General features: G+C 35.8%; 1 protein-coding gene across 1 annotated transcript in view; it reads right to left on the reverse strand.

Moving 5' to 3' along the window:
* parp8 (poly (ADP-ribose) polymerase family, member 8) overlaps positions 1-15,813 on the reverse strand; it is a 55,601-nt gene that overhangs the window by 14,709 nt on the left and 25,079 nt on the right. Inside the window, exons 3-7 of the mRNA XM_053480919.1 lie at positions 15,173-15,210; positions 11,776-11,865; positions 9,481-9,548; positions 9,334-9,402; positions 5,425-5,519 (exon numbers count right to left, since the gene is read on the reverse strand). Coding sequence (XP_053336894.1) covers positions 5,425-5,519; positions 9,334-9,402; positions 9,481-9,548; positions 11,776-11,865; positions 15,173-15,210 — 360 coding nt within the window. The remainder of the gene's footprint in view (positions 1-5,424; positions 5,520-9,333; positions 9,403-9,480; positions 9,549-11,775; positions 11,866-15,172; positions 15,211-15,813) is intronic.

Genomic DNA, 15,813 nt, shown 5'->3' on the forward strand with positions numbered 1-15,813 from the left:
TTCAGAACACAGGGTCAGACAGGATACAGCACCCCAGGATCAGATTTTAACAAGGTTAGGGTCCTTGCTTTATGGCTCCAGGTCCCCGCTCAAAAGTTCCAACTTGCCAGTGCTGGGGCTCAAACCGCGACCTCCCGTTCAGTAACCCACAGCCTTAACCATTTGATTCCCCACTGCACTTCTGGTGGATGCTAATCTGCATTCTTGTACTATGCAATGACAAAATGATATCTATCTATCTATCTGTAAAATCTGTCAGTACATCTGAGAACATTTAAATTTGGTCTCTTGTGAAGTGAAAACAATAGTGAGAACACACCAAACGCAAAACCAGCATGCATTTTTGGCAACTCTTTGCCAAGATCTATCCCACAGAATGGAAGACAAATAGACCCAATCCACACAATCTGTGGTCAAACACAACCTTGACCACAGATTTGCAATACAATGTCTAAAAGTTTAATACAAGTTACCTGTTTTATACAAGAAATATCACAGTATGCAAAATAAAAAAATAAAGATTATGTTCATTATCTATAGCTCGCAGCTACTGACCAAGATTTATTAAATTCTCTCATTTTTTTAAGGCCAACTGATACTCAGAAAGAGCAATCATTTGGGATGTACCTCCCTCTTCTATTAAGCGAAGCTCAAGACAATTACCTGAACTTCTCTTCTATTACAGGATCTATTAGCAACACATTATATTCATTTGAAAGAGACCAGAAGGAATATAGCACCACTTTTTAGACTGATTGGTTCTGGCAGAAGACCAGCGTAAACATAAGTGAAAACAAGTTACTTACACTCTAAATTACAGATTTTAAAAGTTTTTAACTATTATAGCTCAGTCATCATGAAACTCACCTTTTTCTAAAACTGATCAATTGAGTTCCCTTAATTCAAATAAAAATGAAATTTTTAAACATATATACAGTATATATACACACACATATTCTCCTTCCTCTTCTAAGGTCTTTGTACAGAAAACAAGGTCATTGTGGTGCATACACATTTTAGATAACCTCTTTTCTCTCCCAGTCTTTACAATATATCTCACAATAGAAATGATTCTGATTTCTACTCTGTTATTAACTGCTGCCATAATCACAGCCAATCAACCACACTTGTATAGCTATTTTTATATAGTTGTTTAAGTCAGCTAGCTAGTTCACTAACAGTGTTAATGTCTTGTGTCTGGTCATTTTTGCCCCAGACTATTGCTTTTGTTGATGTTAAGGGTGATGTAGAATATTTTTCCCGGATTGACAAGGGGGAAACAAAAAAGAAACAACATAGAGGCCATGAAACATCGAAATCCACTTTGGCCTATGCCTGTAGTGTATTATAGAATGCTTATTTGTTAGAAAAGGAATCCTGTAAATCACTGTACAAATTAAAAATGATTAGCATACATTATTCTTGATGTTAAAGTATGTACAGTATGGGAATGTATTGGAAAAATGCTAATTATTTTCTCACCCAACTCTTCAAAATTTCCACAGCGCTCTCAAAAAAAGATTAAGACTGAATAGCGTTTAAAGAACACTAAAAGCGACAAAGTTTTATACAAGGTCTTAAAAGAGGACAAAATTTTCAAGATGAAAATTAACTTTTTTGATGATGTGGCTTTTTGTCATTTTTTATTCCTAACATAAAATATTCTTCTTCAAATTTAATTTTTGATGATGTGGTTATTTGTCATTCTCTATTGTTCAAATGAAGAAGGTACTAATCTTCTTTTTACAAATAAAAAATGAAAAGAAATAATATTCGCCCAACTTTTCATCATCTACAGTAGGACAGGTAACAAAAGCTTGGCTCACTTAAGTAAAACAAAGTATATCAATATATTATAGTGCTTCATCATGAGATCTAATTTTGATGTTATTATTTCGGCCAGAGTGGAGTTTCAGCATTGTCTAGACAGAATTCTGTTGGACTGATCTCGCAACCCTGGAGACCACAAAGTGAGTGTGCTCAAGAGAGAGTTTGAAACAAAAAACAGACACAAACCCCAAATATAACACAGGAGCAATACTGTATTTCACACTATATGATGGTTAGATTTTGCAATTAGATAAGATTTAATCCACGGTTCACATGCGCGCCAAACCACGGCGGAGGGATTCACACAGATCACCTACAGTCGGTTTCACCACAAATCTTTACACTTAACACACTTTTCACATGCAGACTGTTTCATTTCAGCTGTAGTGGTCCAATTACTATGCTGCTCTAAAATATGACAAGCACAAAACAGACAGGCCTGTCAAAATAGACATAACAACAAAACCAGACAAAACAGATGTCTGTTTCTACAAAGGATAAGCTCTGCGTTTGTTTCAAAAGGTTCTCTTTCATCAATTCACACAAACACGGTCTAGAATTCATAAAATATGCTTTTAATAGATGTGTTAGCATGGATGACCAGATTTTAGATGAATCATTCTTCGAGCAACAGCTTGACAGTGTTTGTAATGTTTCCCACCTACTCTATGTATCAAGTGTGCACATTTTCTCAGGATGTTAGGATTACAGCTGCTGTCACGATATGCTCTGGTTATAATGTGACTGTAAAAAGGTTTGTAATCCAACCCTGTATTATGGCCATCAGTAAGAATGAAATCTTGAAATGAAATATTTACCTCATTGCTAATGAATATGTCAACAAATACGGTGGTGACTGAATGTTTGTGAACGCTTTAGAATTTTCTAAAGATCTGCATAAATAAGATCTAAAAAATATTCTGATTTTCACACAAATCAAAAAAGTAGATGAAGAAAAGCCAATTAAACCAACGAGACAAAAAAGTTTTTTTTACTTTTTGAGAACAATTATATTTGTATATAATAAAAATATGTAAAATATACTATATATCTAGTGAAACCACCCATGTACAGCAAGAACTGCAAATAAGCATTGCTTTGTTGTATTTTTATTGTGTGTGTGTATATACACCCGGCTTATGGTGGAAAAATGAACATTCAATGCACGAGCAACAGATCTGGTTGACATTCCTGCTGTCAGCATGCCAATTGCACGCTCCCTCAATGCTTGTGGCATCTGTGGCATTTTGCTGTGAGACAAAACTGCACATTCCAGGGTGGCCTTTTATTGTGGGCAGTCTAAGGTACACCTGTGCACTACTCATGATGTCAGATCAGCATCTTGATGTGGCACACCTGTGAGGTGGGATGGATTATCTCAGCAAAGCAGAAGTGCTCACTATCACACATTTAGACTGATTTGTGAACAACGTTTGAGAGAAATGGTAATGTGTATCTGGAATGAATTTTAGATCTTTAAGTCCATCTCATGAAAAATCGGAGCAGAAACAAAGGTGTTGCGTTTATATTTTTGTTGAGTGTATATATATATATATATATATATATATATATATATATATATACACTGTGTAAAAATAGGTGTTTTATTTAGATGTTTTATATCCATTACTCAATTTGTGTAATGCAAGAATCATCTGCCTCCCTTTTGTTTTTTGTTTTTTTCCTGGGTAATAGACTACAAAATAATTTTATATTTGTGGAACCCTTACATTTTGATTAAATGCAAATGACAAATTAAAAAATTCGTTTCAAAAATGACAATTTGTTTGCATTCACTTAAAATACTTCTCTGAGGTGTCAACATTTGGCAAATATACTGTATATATACACTCACCTAAAGGATTAGGAACACCTGTTCAATTTCTCATTAATGCAATTATCTAATCAACCAATCACATGGCAGTTGCTTCAATGCATTTAGGGGTGTGGTCCTGGTCAAGACAATCTCCTGAACTTCAAACTGAATGTTAGAATGGGAAAGAAAGGTGATTTAAGCAATTTTGAGCGTGGCATGGTTGTTGGTGCCAGACGGGCCGGTCTGAGTATTTCACAATCTGCTCAGCTCCTGGCATATTTACCCACAACCATTTCTATACATACAGTACATGTATGTTGTTGTTGGTCTTTAGGCTCCCATCAAAGGGGTCGCCACAGCAGACCATTCGATCTGCACAACAACTTGGCACAGGTTTTACGTCGGATGCCCTACCTAACGGTATCTAATCTGAGGTGCTGTTTGTTAATTGATGATTTTTAAGGCTGGTGACTCTAAATGAGCTTCTCCAGCAGTGGTAAGTTTTGGTCTTGCTTAGCTGGGATGGTCTTCATGAGAGCCAGGGTTTTAGAATTTTGGTATGAGCTGCTTCTTCGGGTGCTTCAAATACTGTATAATCTATAAAATTCTGTTGCTTTGTTTTTCCACTTTGGTGTGATTAAGGTAGTCATGCTGAGACCAAAAAAATGGTGGTGTTGTTCATATCAGTGATTGCTTGGGAATTGTTCACAAAAAAAAGATGAAAACAAAATCGAGCTTCTCACTTGTGTTGTCTCTTAAAAAAAAAAAAAAAAAAGATTAGATTTGTTCCTCTTAAGAAACCCAAACAAAATGTCTAATTTTTGTGTGTAAAGTAATAACCTCCCAGCAGCGTTTTCATTAAAAGCTGCTGGGAGGTTATTACTTCCATTTTCCCCCCACTTCTCTCATTTCACATTTTTGCTTCTTTTGTACTCACACAGATTTCTTAATTGAAGCAAAAACCAAACTGCATTATTACTTAGGCAGTTTTCACACCACCGTTTGGTATATCATTATCAGCAATAAAGGATTGTTGATGAACATTGGCAGGAAAATTCATTTAATTCTTAACGAATAGTGAGTTGTTCGCCTTTGCTATGACATTTAAGGCAGAAAAATCCTCAAGAGCTGCTTGTCAGGCTTGACTATATATACATGCAGTTGTACTTAAAGTGGGATTTCACATTGCGTATCTGTTACTGTCCCAAAAATAGGCAAGCTGTTATATTTAGTTACTTTGCAATGTAGGAAGTTTGCCAGATGCATATTCAACATAAAATATACGGTACTATATATTTCCTTATATCCGCTCACTACCAAGACAGAGTTTTTACCGCCACTTTAACCTTCTACTGTACCTATATCTAACACATACTATATGTTTTTCATAAGCTAGCATTTTTTAAAATAAATAAATAAATAACCGTATGCTCCTCTTCCCAAGTAACAATGCAAGCTTGCAAAATTTGTTCACTGTAATATATTAAGTTTAATAACATCAACTGATAATTATTATTATGAAAACAAAAACTGCCTATACTGTACTCTACACATTATTGTGATTCTCTGATGGCATGATGATAGTTTTCTTCTTTTTCTTCACTGAATTGAAAGGTTCTAGTGGTTTCCTCTCTTATATTCACTCAGTTGTAGCACGTATCCTTAAGCTTTAAAGGGCAAACACAAGACTTTAGAAGGAAGGAAAATTCCTTAGAGAGGTACAATTGAATTTGCTGACTAAGGAACCAGAAGAAGCACAAGAACAAGCACGTACGTACCTGAGAGATACCGCATGATGGCCATATAACTCCCTCACGGCTACTAGGTCAGCCTCCAGCTGTGGGTGTTTGTGAAGTTCCCCATCATAATTCACCTGCCAGGAGCAAAGACCACACACACACACACACAACACACAACACACACACGTGTACGTCAGAGGCAAATGTTGAGCCATAGGCAATAAAAACAGCAGTGCAGTTTTTCAACTTTTGCCAAGAAACTCTAGGAGACCAAGGTCAGAACTTTTTCCACTTTGAGACGCAAAGTTAAAATATGTCCTGAGATAGCACCAAAGATAATCCATTTTATATGCTATCTCCAGGATGTGTTTATTCTGTTCGGCACTGTGGTGATGAAAAAAGGCTGAACTCCAGGAAGAGAGAAGGCGTCAAAATCCCCCATGAGATCCATGAATAATCTTTATGTTTGCTCAAAGCTAGTTAGTAGAAGCACAGAAAAAGCAAGCTGCATTTCAGCTCAGAGACGACACTTATCAAACAGTCCAGGAAAAACAGGACATTATAAGTATTCCAGATTCAGCAGCGGAGCAGAGGTATTTCTTTAAGAATGCATGCTATGATTGTTCCTGAGAAGAATCCGTTCTCATAGCATATAACACTACAAATCATTATAAAGTTTGTTTTCAGTTTCAAGAGACCTAAGCGACTCGAAACTCCTATGTTAAGTTTTATAATTAGCATGTGAACTTTGGTAATGAAAATCTGAGGTGATCTGTCTGTTTGTGCACGCATTACGTAAAAACTACTAAACCAATTTTAATGGGGCTTTCACAGGTGTATTTAGCCGAGCTTGAGGAAACATATAGGCTTTGTGTCATCGCAATCGACCCATGGGCCCAAATTTCAATTAATTCCAAAATTCAACAGATGGCGCTGTGCATTTTTTAAAAAAAATGCAGTTAAGTTTCACATGAACGAAGTGGCGGGCACATCTACTTTATTGTAATAAAACAGAATTCCTGCATGGTTCACCTAAAATCATATAACAATTTAAACATTTTATTGGCTTTAACATAAAACACCAAACAGCTACATACAGCAATTTCCTCTTTTTTATGTTCATAACAAGGCAAATTCACTTATAGTCATTTATCAGAATTGCATTCATAAATCTTGCTTTTTAAAGCAAACAAACTTTAAGTTTTTAATTTTTGCATGGTCTGACAGCTAAAAAGACAAAACAAAGTTAGTGGAAATCTTTCTTATACATTTTGCTATCAGAAGTGATGATCAGCAATAGTTATAAACATAATAATTTCAAAAAACACAGAATCAAATCCAGTACCTTTTATAGTAACTCAAGCTAAGCGTGAGTATCTACAGTAACGTGAGTTCTATCTATTACGTCCAAACTAACATGTTGAGCTCCTTTAAGCACCATCACTTCATCACCTCAATGCTGAAATATAACTTTTCCCCAGAGAATCTAAAGTGATGATGATGTAGCCTTCGGTGATTGAGCGCTTCCAGAACCACAATGGATGTCAAAGGCGTAATGGAGCCACATTACTGTGAGCGAGTGCCAGTGTGCGTTCGCAGCCACCGAGGGCATTAGAGGATCCATATTCATCCAAACGATGGCCGCTAATCAGTCACGAAAGTCTACAGTGAGTCTGGTTCACTAAGGGGAATGCGAGTTCACATACCCTGGCTTTACTATAATGGATTTTCTCCAGTTAGCCGGTATATGAGTCATTTAAGAAGGGCTCGCTGGTGTGGACATTCATATTTGTATGATGGAAACCTTCTCTCACCTCTTTTAGTGTACTGGTAGCTTTATAGAGCAAAGAAATCTGAAACAGGGTTAGCTGTGGCTGGTTACAAAATTCCTTTTAGGATCTTTTCTTCACATTATTAACAAAGACGTGGACTGAATGGACTGTAAAGTTCAATTCAGAAGACTCCGGACCAACAGATTTCACATTTAGTTCCCTGTTTGTTTGTATGTATAGTTGCCTAGTGACAAAAATAACTGAACAGTTTTATTTAGCGATTTGACACAACTATTGCAAAATTATAATTGCATTGTAGGGAGTTAGTTATCTGCATTGATGTGGGAATTTTCTTTGCTAGCTCACTAGTATTGGATGGCTCCTGAAGGGAACTCTTTGGATCCTTTTTATTGTATTAATGAACCTTTAGAGATTGTTGTGGGTAAGATTCCCCAAAGATCAACAGTTTCTATAATAAAAGGACATCCAAGGAATACCTATAGAATCGTGTTACAGTATTTCTCTCTTGTTTTAAACCCCACAGTCCAAAAACATGCAGATTAGAATAATTGGCTTTCCCCAAATTGCCCATAGTAAGTGGGAGTGTGTGTGCCCTGTGATGGATTGGCACCCTGTCCAGGGTGTATCCTATCTAAGTCTCCTGCGGCAGGCTCCAGGCCCCATGACCCTCTATGCAGAATAAAGCAGTATAGACAATGATTGAGTAACTCTTTTCATTGCTGTTGGTTGTTTAAAAAAAATGTGTGATTGTTTTGTCCCTGGATTATGTGAGGTCAATTTTTAATTAGTTTGGTGGGTTAGTAGGTCGTTTTCCTCTAAATACATATTTTTCCTTTTTTGTTGGTATATCATTTGGACTATAATAAGAGCTGTATTGCTATTTTTAAGTACCAGAGCACACCTACCACAGGTACACAGAAGTACAATTCCTAACACTTTTCACATAATATTAACATTTTAGCTGTTACAAAATAAAATGTTTTGCTGCTTCCTTATTTAAATAGTTATGTTAACTACTATAAATGGGGAAAAAATAAATTCAGTTATAAATCGTTATGATTTTGGGTGTAGCGATCCACTGTTTTAAAAACTATTTTTAAATTTATAAGAGAGATGAACCGGTCCCACTGACCTATTTATACATTTTCATCCAGTTTGATTAGGAATAATAATTATGTGTATTTTTGGTGTAATTTAATTTTAAGGTAAAAATTTATAAACTCTTGTAACTAAAGCTAGTTTGGATTGTTTAAATGCTGTGCCTGGATTTAAAGTGAGAAAACACATGTTATAAGAAACAGGCTACATTTAATCAATCAAGGTTTAAAATTGTAACAAAATCGGGGGGAAATTTAATATCGAATCGGGATATTCATAAAATCAAAAATATTCATAGAATTGCAATTTTAATTAAATTGGCACCTAACTATTTTGATAATATCGCATCGGGAGGTAACCAGTGATTTCCATCCCTAATAACTATCTACTATCTACTGTAACTATCTAACACAGTTTGATTCTCTTAGCTGCTAAGAGGCTACCAGCAAGTTTTAAGATGGAATGTTTTTTTGCATGTCACTCAATGTAGGACCTGAAGTTGTGAATCATTCAATTTCAACTTAAATTATGCTACAATAACTTAGACTATTTTACTGTTTAAAATTTATCATGCATGATATACACTTTACTCATGACTGGAATTTCAAGCTCTTACAGAAATAAATGAATTTCCACCTGGATTATGTGCATATTATTTCTTATCTCTGAACATAATGTAAATTAATACACAGTTATTAAGTAAAACCGTTAATAAAGAGCCAGATATTCTACAGTCAGACAGAGTATATAACAGTCATTTCTTTGCGTTGTTTTTGCTCACAGCTTTGAAGCTAACTGAAGGCCCAAGTCTGAACACTCAATTTGCTATTGGATAACATAATGCTTGGTTTCCATTTATCTGCATTAATGGCATTTTTCTGAGTCAGTTAAGTTTCCAGGTGACGAAAACACGGTACTGAGCATGAAGCGTTTACTTTTCCAGTGGGCCAGCTTAAACATCTGGGATTTATGGTTTGTCATGTGCTACAGTAGGAAAATGAATTTCCTGATAAATTGCAAATAAGATACAAATAAAAAGGCAATAAAACATGCATACCTGACCACCATAGTAGAACTCTTCAGAGTCATTATCTCCCTCTGAATCCTCTTCTACAGTGTAATGGCACTGCAAAATACAAGTCATGAGTTATGATGCCATGTGCAATTCATATTAATGAATGAATATCTGGTGTATCTGTCTTACCGGGTTTTTATCAATCTGAAGCCTTGACTTGATGGAGAGACAGCTGTCATCGTTAGCTGTCCGTATCTCTGCGGAAAATGTGAAATCAGTGATGATAATCTCCACCCACAGAGCTGTCTATTCAAGTTATCCTGCTTTATTAGAACTTTTATCAATCTTTTGCCAATTACGCATTACATCAAAACAGAAAATCCAAGTTCTCTATTGCATTGACTTTGCACTTTTTGAAGGAGGCATTTTTCCCTGAATCACTCCAGTAGATACGTCCACTGTCAGTTACACTCTCGCCCTGTGCTGCATACTGTATATAGCAAGTAAGCCTTGGATTACTCATTTACATTTATTCCACTAACCACCATTTAATACTAAATCTCGATAAATGCCTTGCGGGCTATAGCTCTCACTGCTTCCATGTCATCACTCCTGGGATTTGGACCTGAAGCTTGAGGCTTTATCTACTGTGCTACAGACGATCAGCTACTGTATGCTGCTAATGATTTTAACAATCTCTTTGTTTGTCACACCAAGTCATACTGTAGGAGGTAATATTTTTGGTCTAGACGTACTGTAGAAGTTATGAAGCTGATAAAGATCTGTGAAATACAAAATGTATTATGTCTAGACAAAGTTGTGCTGATAAACATCTGAAACTGAAATATAAAATAGAGCTCTTGCTTTATTAAGAGCAAAAGTGGAAGCATCGGGCTTATGACTCACAGCCTTATGACTCTATACCATCTGCCATTTACGGATTAGTGACACATTAAAGGAGAAACCAGCGTCTCTGCTATGGTTTGGATCTATTTTCTCATTTAGATGGAACAGTGACTGCAAAGCAATGCAAATTTATTCTGCCTGATTATCTTTTTTTCTCCCTGTGTTAAACATTTCTATCCTGAAGTGACTCTGCTCTCATTTACAGGACATGAGGGCTCACTGAAACCGATGTAAGGGTGTGAGTCAAAAATGATCCGCACTCTGGTTATATTAAAACCTAAACTGTCTTAATAGCACTTTCTGTTTAAACAAAGAATAGCGTGCAGTGATTTTTTTTTTTTTTTTAAGGGTGTACCTAAAAAACACCCGATACAACTCACAGAAGAGTGTAAACAGGAGAAGTTGGATATCTGAAAACAAAATCTGGACTGAAACTCTACGGAGTGTGAAAGTTTCTTCAGCCCCTCAATCGCCAACCACGGAAAAGTCAAATATCAGCTGAAAAATTGTTGCTTACAGATTTCTGGGATTTTCGAGGCCCAGCATTGGAAGATTATCAGGAAAAAGTTAAACACTCAACAGTGCTCATTACAGTTAGAAACTTAAACTGCGAATTAAACTCAAAGGTCTGCTCTTCAAGGACGCTGTGATCCCGCATGGTAATGCACATCCTCTGACCACACTGTCAACAACTTTTTAAATTAGTTAAACCATCCTCCCTATAGACCTGATCTTGCTCCATTGAACTTTTAGCTGTTTGGCCCCCTGAGCAACGATTCACTTCTGATGAAGAAGTGTCTCCTTTAAGTTTCTTTTCTTAAGTTCATGTAAATAAATTCTACAGCCAGAGTGTGGACTTTATGACTCGCCCCCGTCCATTATATACTATGGCCTTTACAATCACTATATTCCAACCCAACTTAATCGTTTTCTTCCTGGGAATAGAGTACACATCTGCACAAGGCTCTTTCTTGAGTACAAGTAGCTTATTATCTAAAGTACGAGATGTTTTGCAAGACAATTTTTATTTACGTTCGGAGGAAAAAAAATGAACAGTTGCAATAATTATTTCAGATTTAAACAGCAAAAGAAACAAGAAAAAACTATTAAACTCTAGACTTAAACTGTATAATTAGTCCCAGAATGTATGACAATGTACTGATTTACTGACTAACAGAAGATAATGGCCATCTGTAGTCCTTTTTAGCTCCAAAAAAAAAAAAAAACCTACTGAGAAACAATATGTGTGTGAATCACTTCGTAACTGAACAATCAATGAACTCAGGATAAGCTGCTGAATTTAAAATTACCATCTGGTTCGAAACTTCGTGTTCAATTAAATGGACATGTTGAATGACAAAAACTGAAATCAGCCTGCGTGCTGTGAAATGAACAGACTATTTCAAAAAGCATCCACAGATGCCCAGGAGTTGTAGACGTATAAAATTAAAAAGTCTAATTTCTTGCTAAACTACAGAGTGTTCTGCATAGCTTCATCATTCTATTATTGTATGCATTGTTTTTCATTTAAATTATAAACATAAAAAGATCACTCCTATAGAATCAGAAAGGCTTTACCTGTTGCGATTCTATGAAAGATAACTGGTATGGGATCTCTTGTGACTAAAACATCATCGTTGTTCTCAGAGTTTGAGACGTATGTGTTGTCTGAAAGGGAAACACCACACATCTATTAGTATTAACATGGACGATAGTCAACCAAATTACAGTATGGCTTTAATAAAGCCCTAATTAAACAATTCTGATTAATCATGTTTACATGCACACAATAATGACACAATAACCAGATGAACAGACTATGATAATTGAATTTTGTCATACGTATCTATTCAAAATACACAATTCATTTTCTTGTAATGCATAATCAAATTAGCAATGAAAGTACATTTTTCATTTCTGGTTCTGCACAAGTACTGTGGGTTTTTTCCCTCTGTTACTGTGTTGGACTAATAAATGAATGATTGATTTTTAACCTTACAAACTGACAGTTTTTGTAAATGATGACCGAATCTAAGCCAGGAAAAGCGCATATTAATCCAAAGTCCACTTTACACTATGACAGAGATAGGATTAAGCTTGAAAATACTGGGCGCCAGTTTGGAAATGTGGTCTGGATCAGTGTTTCGGTATCATTCTGAGATTTAAAAGGAAGCCGGTTGTCTACTCTAAACCGCTAAAAGAAGAGTTGACAATAATGAGATTTTAAACACACAGCTCATCTTGTGAGTCATTCTACATCACCAGGCCAAAAGACATCACCGTTTCAGAAGGGTCAAATTATTTTGCTGCATCAAAGCAAAGAAAACAAATAAGGAGATTGGAAATGACTGAGCCTGGATTAAGAACCTTTCATCATGTTATAAAAACCTGGATGTATAGTGCTATACAACTATGCGTCAGGTTTGTGAAAGAAATGCGTTTAGGGGAAAAAAAAAATATATATATATATATGAATGAAGATAAGAAGGTTGCGTGGTAAGAAATCAACAGTAAACCACAGCTAAGTTTAATAGTGAAAGTAAGAGCATTTCCATACACACAATGTGATGAGAACACATCACATGATTTGGAGCTAAACAGCTGTTTGGCCATAAGAAGTCTACTTGGTAGTGAGAGGAATCAGAAAAAAAGGCTTTCATTTGCTAGGGAGCATAAAAAATTGGACTTTGGAGAAATGGAAAAGCTCTGTTGAACTCTGATTCACCCTATTCCAGAGTAACGGATTCATCAGGATAAGAAGAAAAGCACTCGAAGCGATGCACCCATCATGCTTAGTGTCCACTGTACAGTCCTCTGGAGGCAGTGTTATGATCTGGGGTGGTTGCTTTAGTTGCTCAGGTTTGGACTTAACAACAGTATGTGTCTCAATAAAATGCTGATGACTTGAATGTACTGATTGACCAGATTGTCACACCTGTGTCTTTTACTTCACTGATGGCACAGACATATTCCAGGACTCAAATTGTGAAAAAGTGGTTCTGGAAGCATGAGGAATGATTTTCACACCTAAACTGGCCACCACATTTTGAGTGCTGTAATCAAAACTAAAGAAAATCTGTTTTGGGGTATTTTTTGGCCAGGCAGTGAACAATAATAATTAATTTGGCACTGATATACACATACAGTAAAACACGGTGATTTAAAAGGGGACAGACACTTAGGAATGTGCTGTTATAGGGAAATAATTAACTTCAGGGGGGCTACAGTAACACCGTGTCCTGGATAATAGTTTTATTCCCGACTTTGGCAACTAGAAACATTAGCGATGAAATCAGACAGAATTTAACTCTTCAAACCTGCATGGGAAAAATGTCAAGATAATAAAGCACATTGCCAGCATCCAACCTGTGGTTAATAAAGTTTACACTAAAGTATTGTGTAGTGATAAAAGTTTTAATAATATGAGGACACATTAAAGTTTCAGGCTTTAAGAAGACTGCAATGACAAATACACATATTTATGCACTTAAAATTGATGTAGCGGTGTAATGACTGAGTAACAGCCAAATAAAGTGCCATTTTAAATAAAGTGACCCATTGTTGTGAAAAAAAGGGCTAAAAATGTGTTCCTATGCTGAAGCAGTAGGCAAATTCAGCCATAGCTACATTACCTGTGATTTCACATGACACGGCCTGCAGGGGCTTTCTTGCCGGGCCAATTACAGTTCATTGACCGAATTAAACGCAGACTAAAAGACTCCGGCTGCTTGTCATGCCGGTGCAGCGAAACTTGACATGATCTTTAAATATGCTGTTCATTAAACCATGACAAGCAGGAGGAGAAACAAAGCCAACTACTATACTATAAATGTCATTATGGTTAATGAATATGTACCATCTACAGATATATTGGTTTTGTTTTATGCATACAGTAGCTCATGTGTAAACAGGTAAAATAATGTAATATTCCTACACTACTAGTCAAAAGTTTGGACACAACTTTAAATTCTATTTTCTTTCCTGATTTCTATTTCTTTCTACATTGTAAAACATCCAAAATATCCAATAATTCTCTTTGAACAGTTGATATTGAGATGTATCTGCTATTATGATCTGTAAACCCTAGTGATTTTTGAGGCTGGTAACTCTTAAATTAAATTCTTTTTCTTGGCAGCAGATGTAAGTTTTGGTCTTGCTTTCCTGGGATGATCTTCATGAGAGTCAGTTTCATCATGGTGCTTGATGGGATTTGCAAATGCACTTGATAATACTGTTCTTGCAAGAACTATTCCAGAACAGCTGATCTTCGTGTATTAAATGATAACTGACTGTTTTTCTTGTTGTTGTTACGTAATTACCTTATTCCATTTGTGTTATTTTGTTTTTTAAATCTCCAGTATTGTGCTAGAATGTAGAAAAAAACATTAAACAAAAAAAAATGGAAATAGAAGGAGTGTCCAAACTTTTTTTTTTTCCAAAAGTCTAGAGTCTTAGAATAGACCCCTCATTTCTTCATACTTTGCTTCCAAAAAGCCAGACTTTCTTATATTTCTGATGTAGGCCTGAGGAATACTGTAGTTCTTCAGGCTTTCTGAAGGACCACCTTAACTCTTATTTTTGGCAGGTTTTTCGCTGTTCGATTTTCACCTGTTTTCTGTACCTGCTCAGTTTCAGAGGAATGTTTGTTGAGCTTTATAGTGATCTATGAATCATTCACACTCAAAAATGCATCTAACTTAAGTGATAAATAACGTTTGAATTGAAAATGAATGAGTGGTGGCTCAAGACATTTTAACAGTACTTTATTAGACATATTTGTCTTGAATAAAAAAGATAAATAATGTCGACTGATTTCATCGATTCACTGTTATTATATATGTCTTTTTGTACCTTTTTGTACCCAGTGAGCCCTTTTGATTAATTCCACAGACCCAAAAAAGTGGCCATGTCTGGACCCAAAAGCATGTTTCTTTATTTTTATATATAAAAGAAGGGAAAAAAATAAATACTTTACCTGGATAATCATCAGAGACGTGTACAGAGTAGGACACACTGCAAAAACAGCAACAGAATACAAAATCAATAATCACAAAATTGTGACAATAAACTAAAATCAGAAACAGTTGTCTAATTACTGCTACGAGGCAACTACACACTGTAAACTCAAACCTGAGCGAATTATAATTCACTCTGACTCAATCAATAAATAAATCAGATTACTGAAATCAAACATAATTATGGCACAAAAGAACGGATGATTTATTTTTACAACTGATCCCTTTAAATCTCTGCTATAATGAAATCCTCTCCGCTTTACTCAGCACATTTTTTTTTCCTCAAATGATTTCAGAGATCAGCATCGAAATCAGCCGAGCGTGCCAACAGACATCCTTCTACCAACAGCCCTTCTTTATATTTAGAGCCAGTGCTTTACATATTTCCAAAGTTGTGCTATAACTGGAAAGGTGTAGTACAAGTCATGCACACAGTAGTGGATCCAGGTGTGATTCGTATAAATAGGCTGACGGTATGTGAATTCGTCAAGCATTTAAAATCAGATTATTCGCTGTTAACAAATGTCTTACTCTGGATATATGTTTAATCCGAACAAAAGCAGCTCATTATTTTCTTCATCATCCGTATACACACTTTGTC

The sequence above is a fragment of the Clarias gariepinus genome, chromosome 21 (genome assembly GCF_024256425.1).
Source record: "Clarias gariepinus isolate MV-2021 ecotype Netherlands chromosome 21, CGAR_prim_01v2, whole genome shotgun sequence".
Taxonomy (NCBI): Eukaryota; Metazoa; Chordata; class Actinopteri; order Siluriformes; family Clariidae; genus Clarias; species Clarias gariepinus.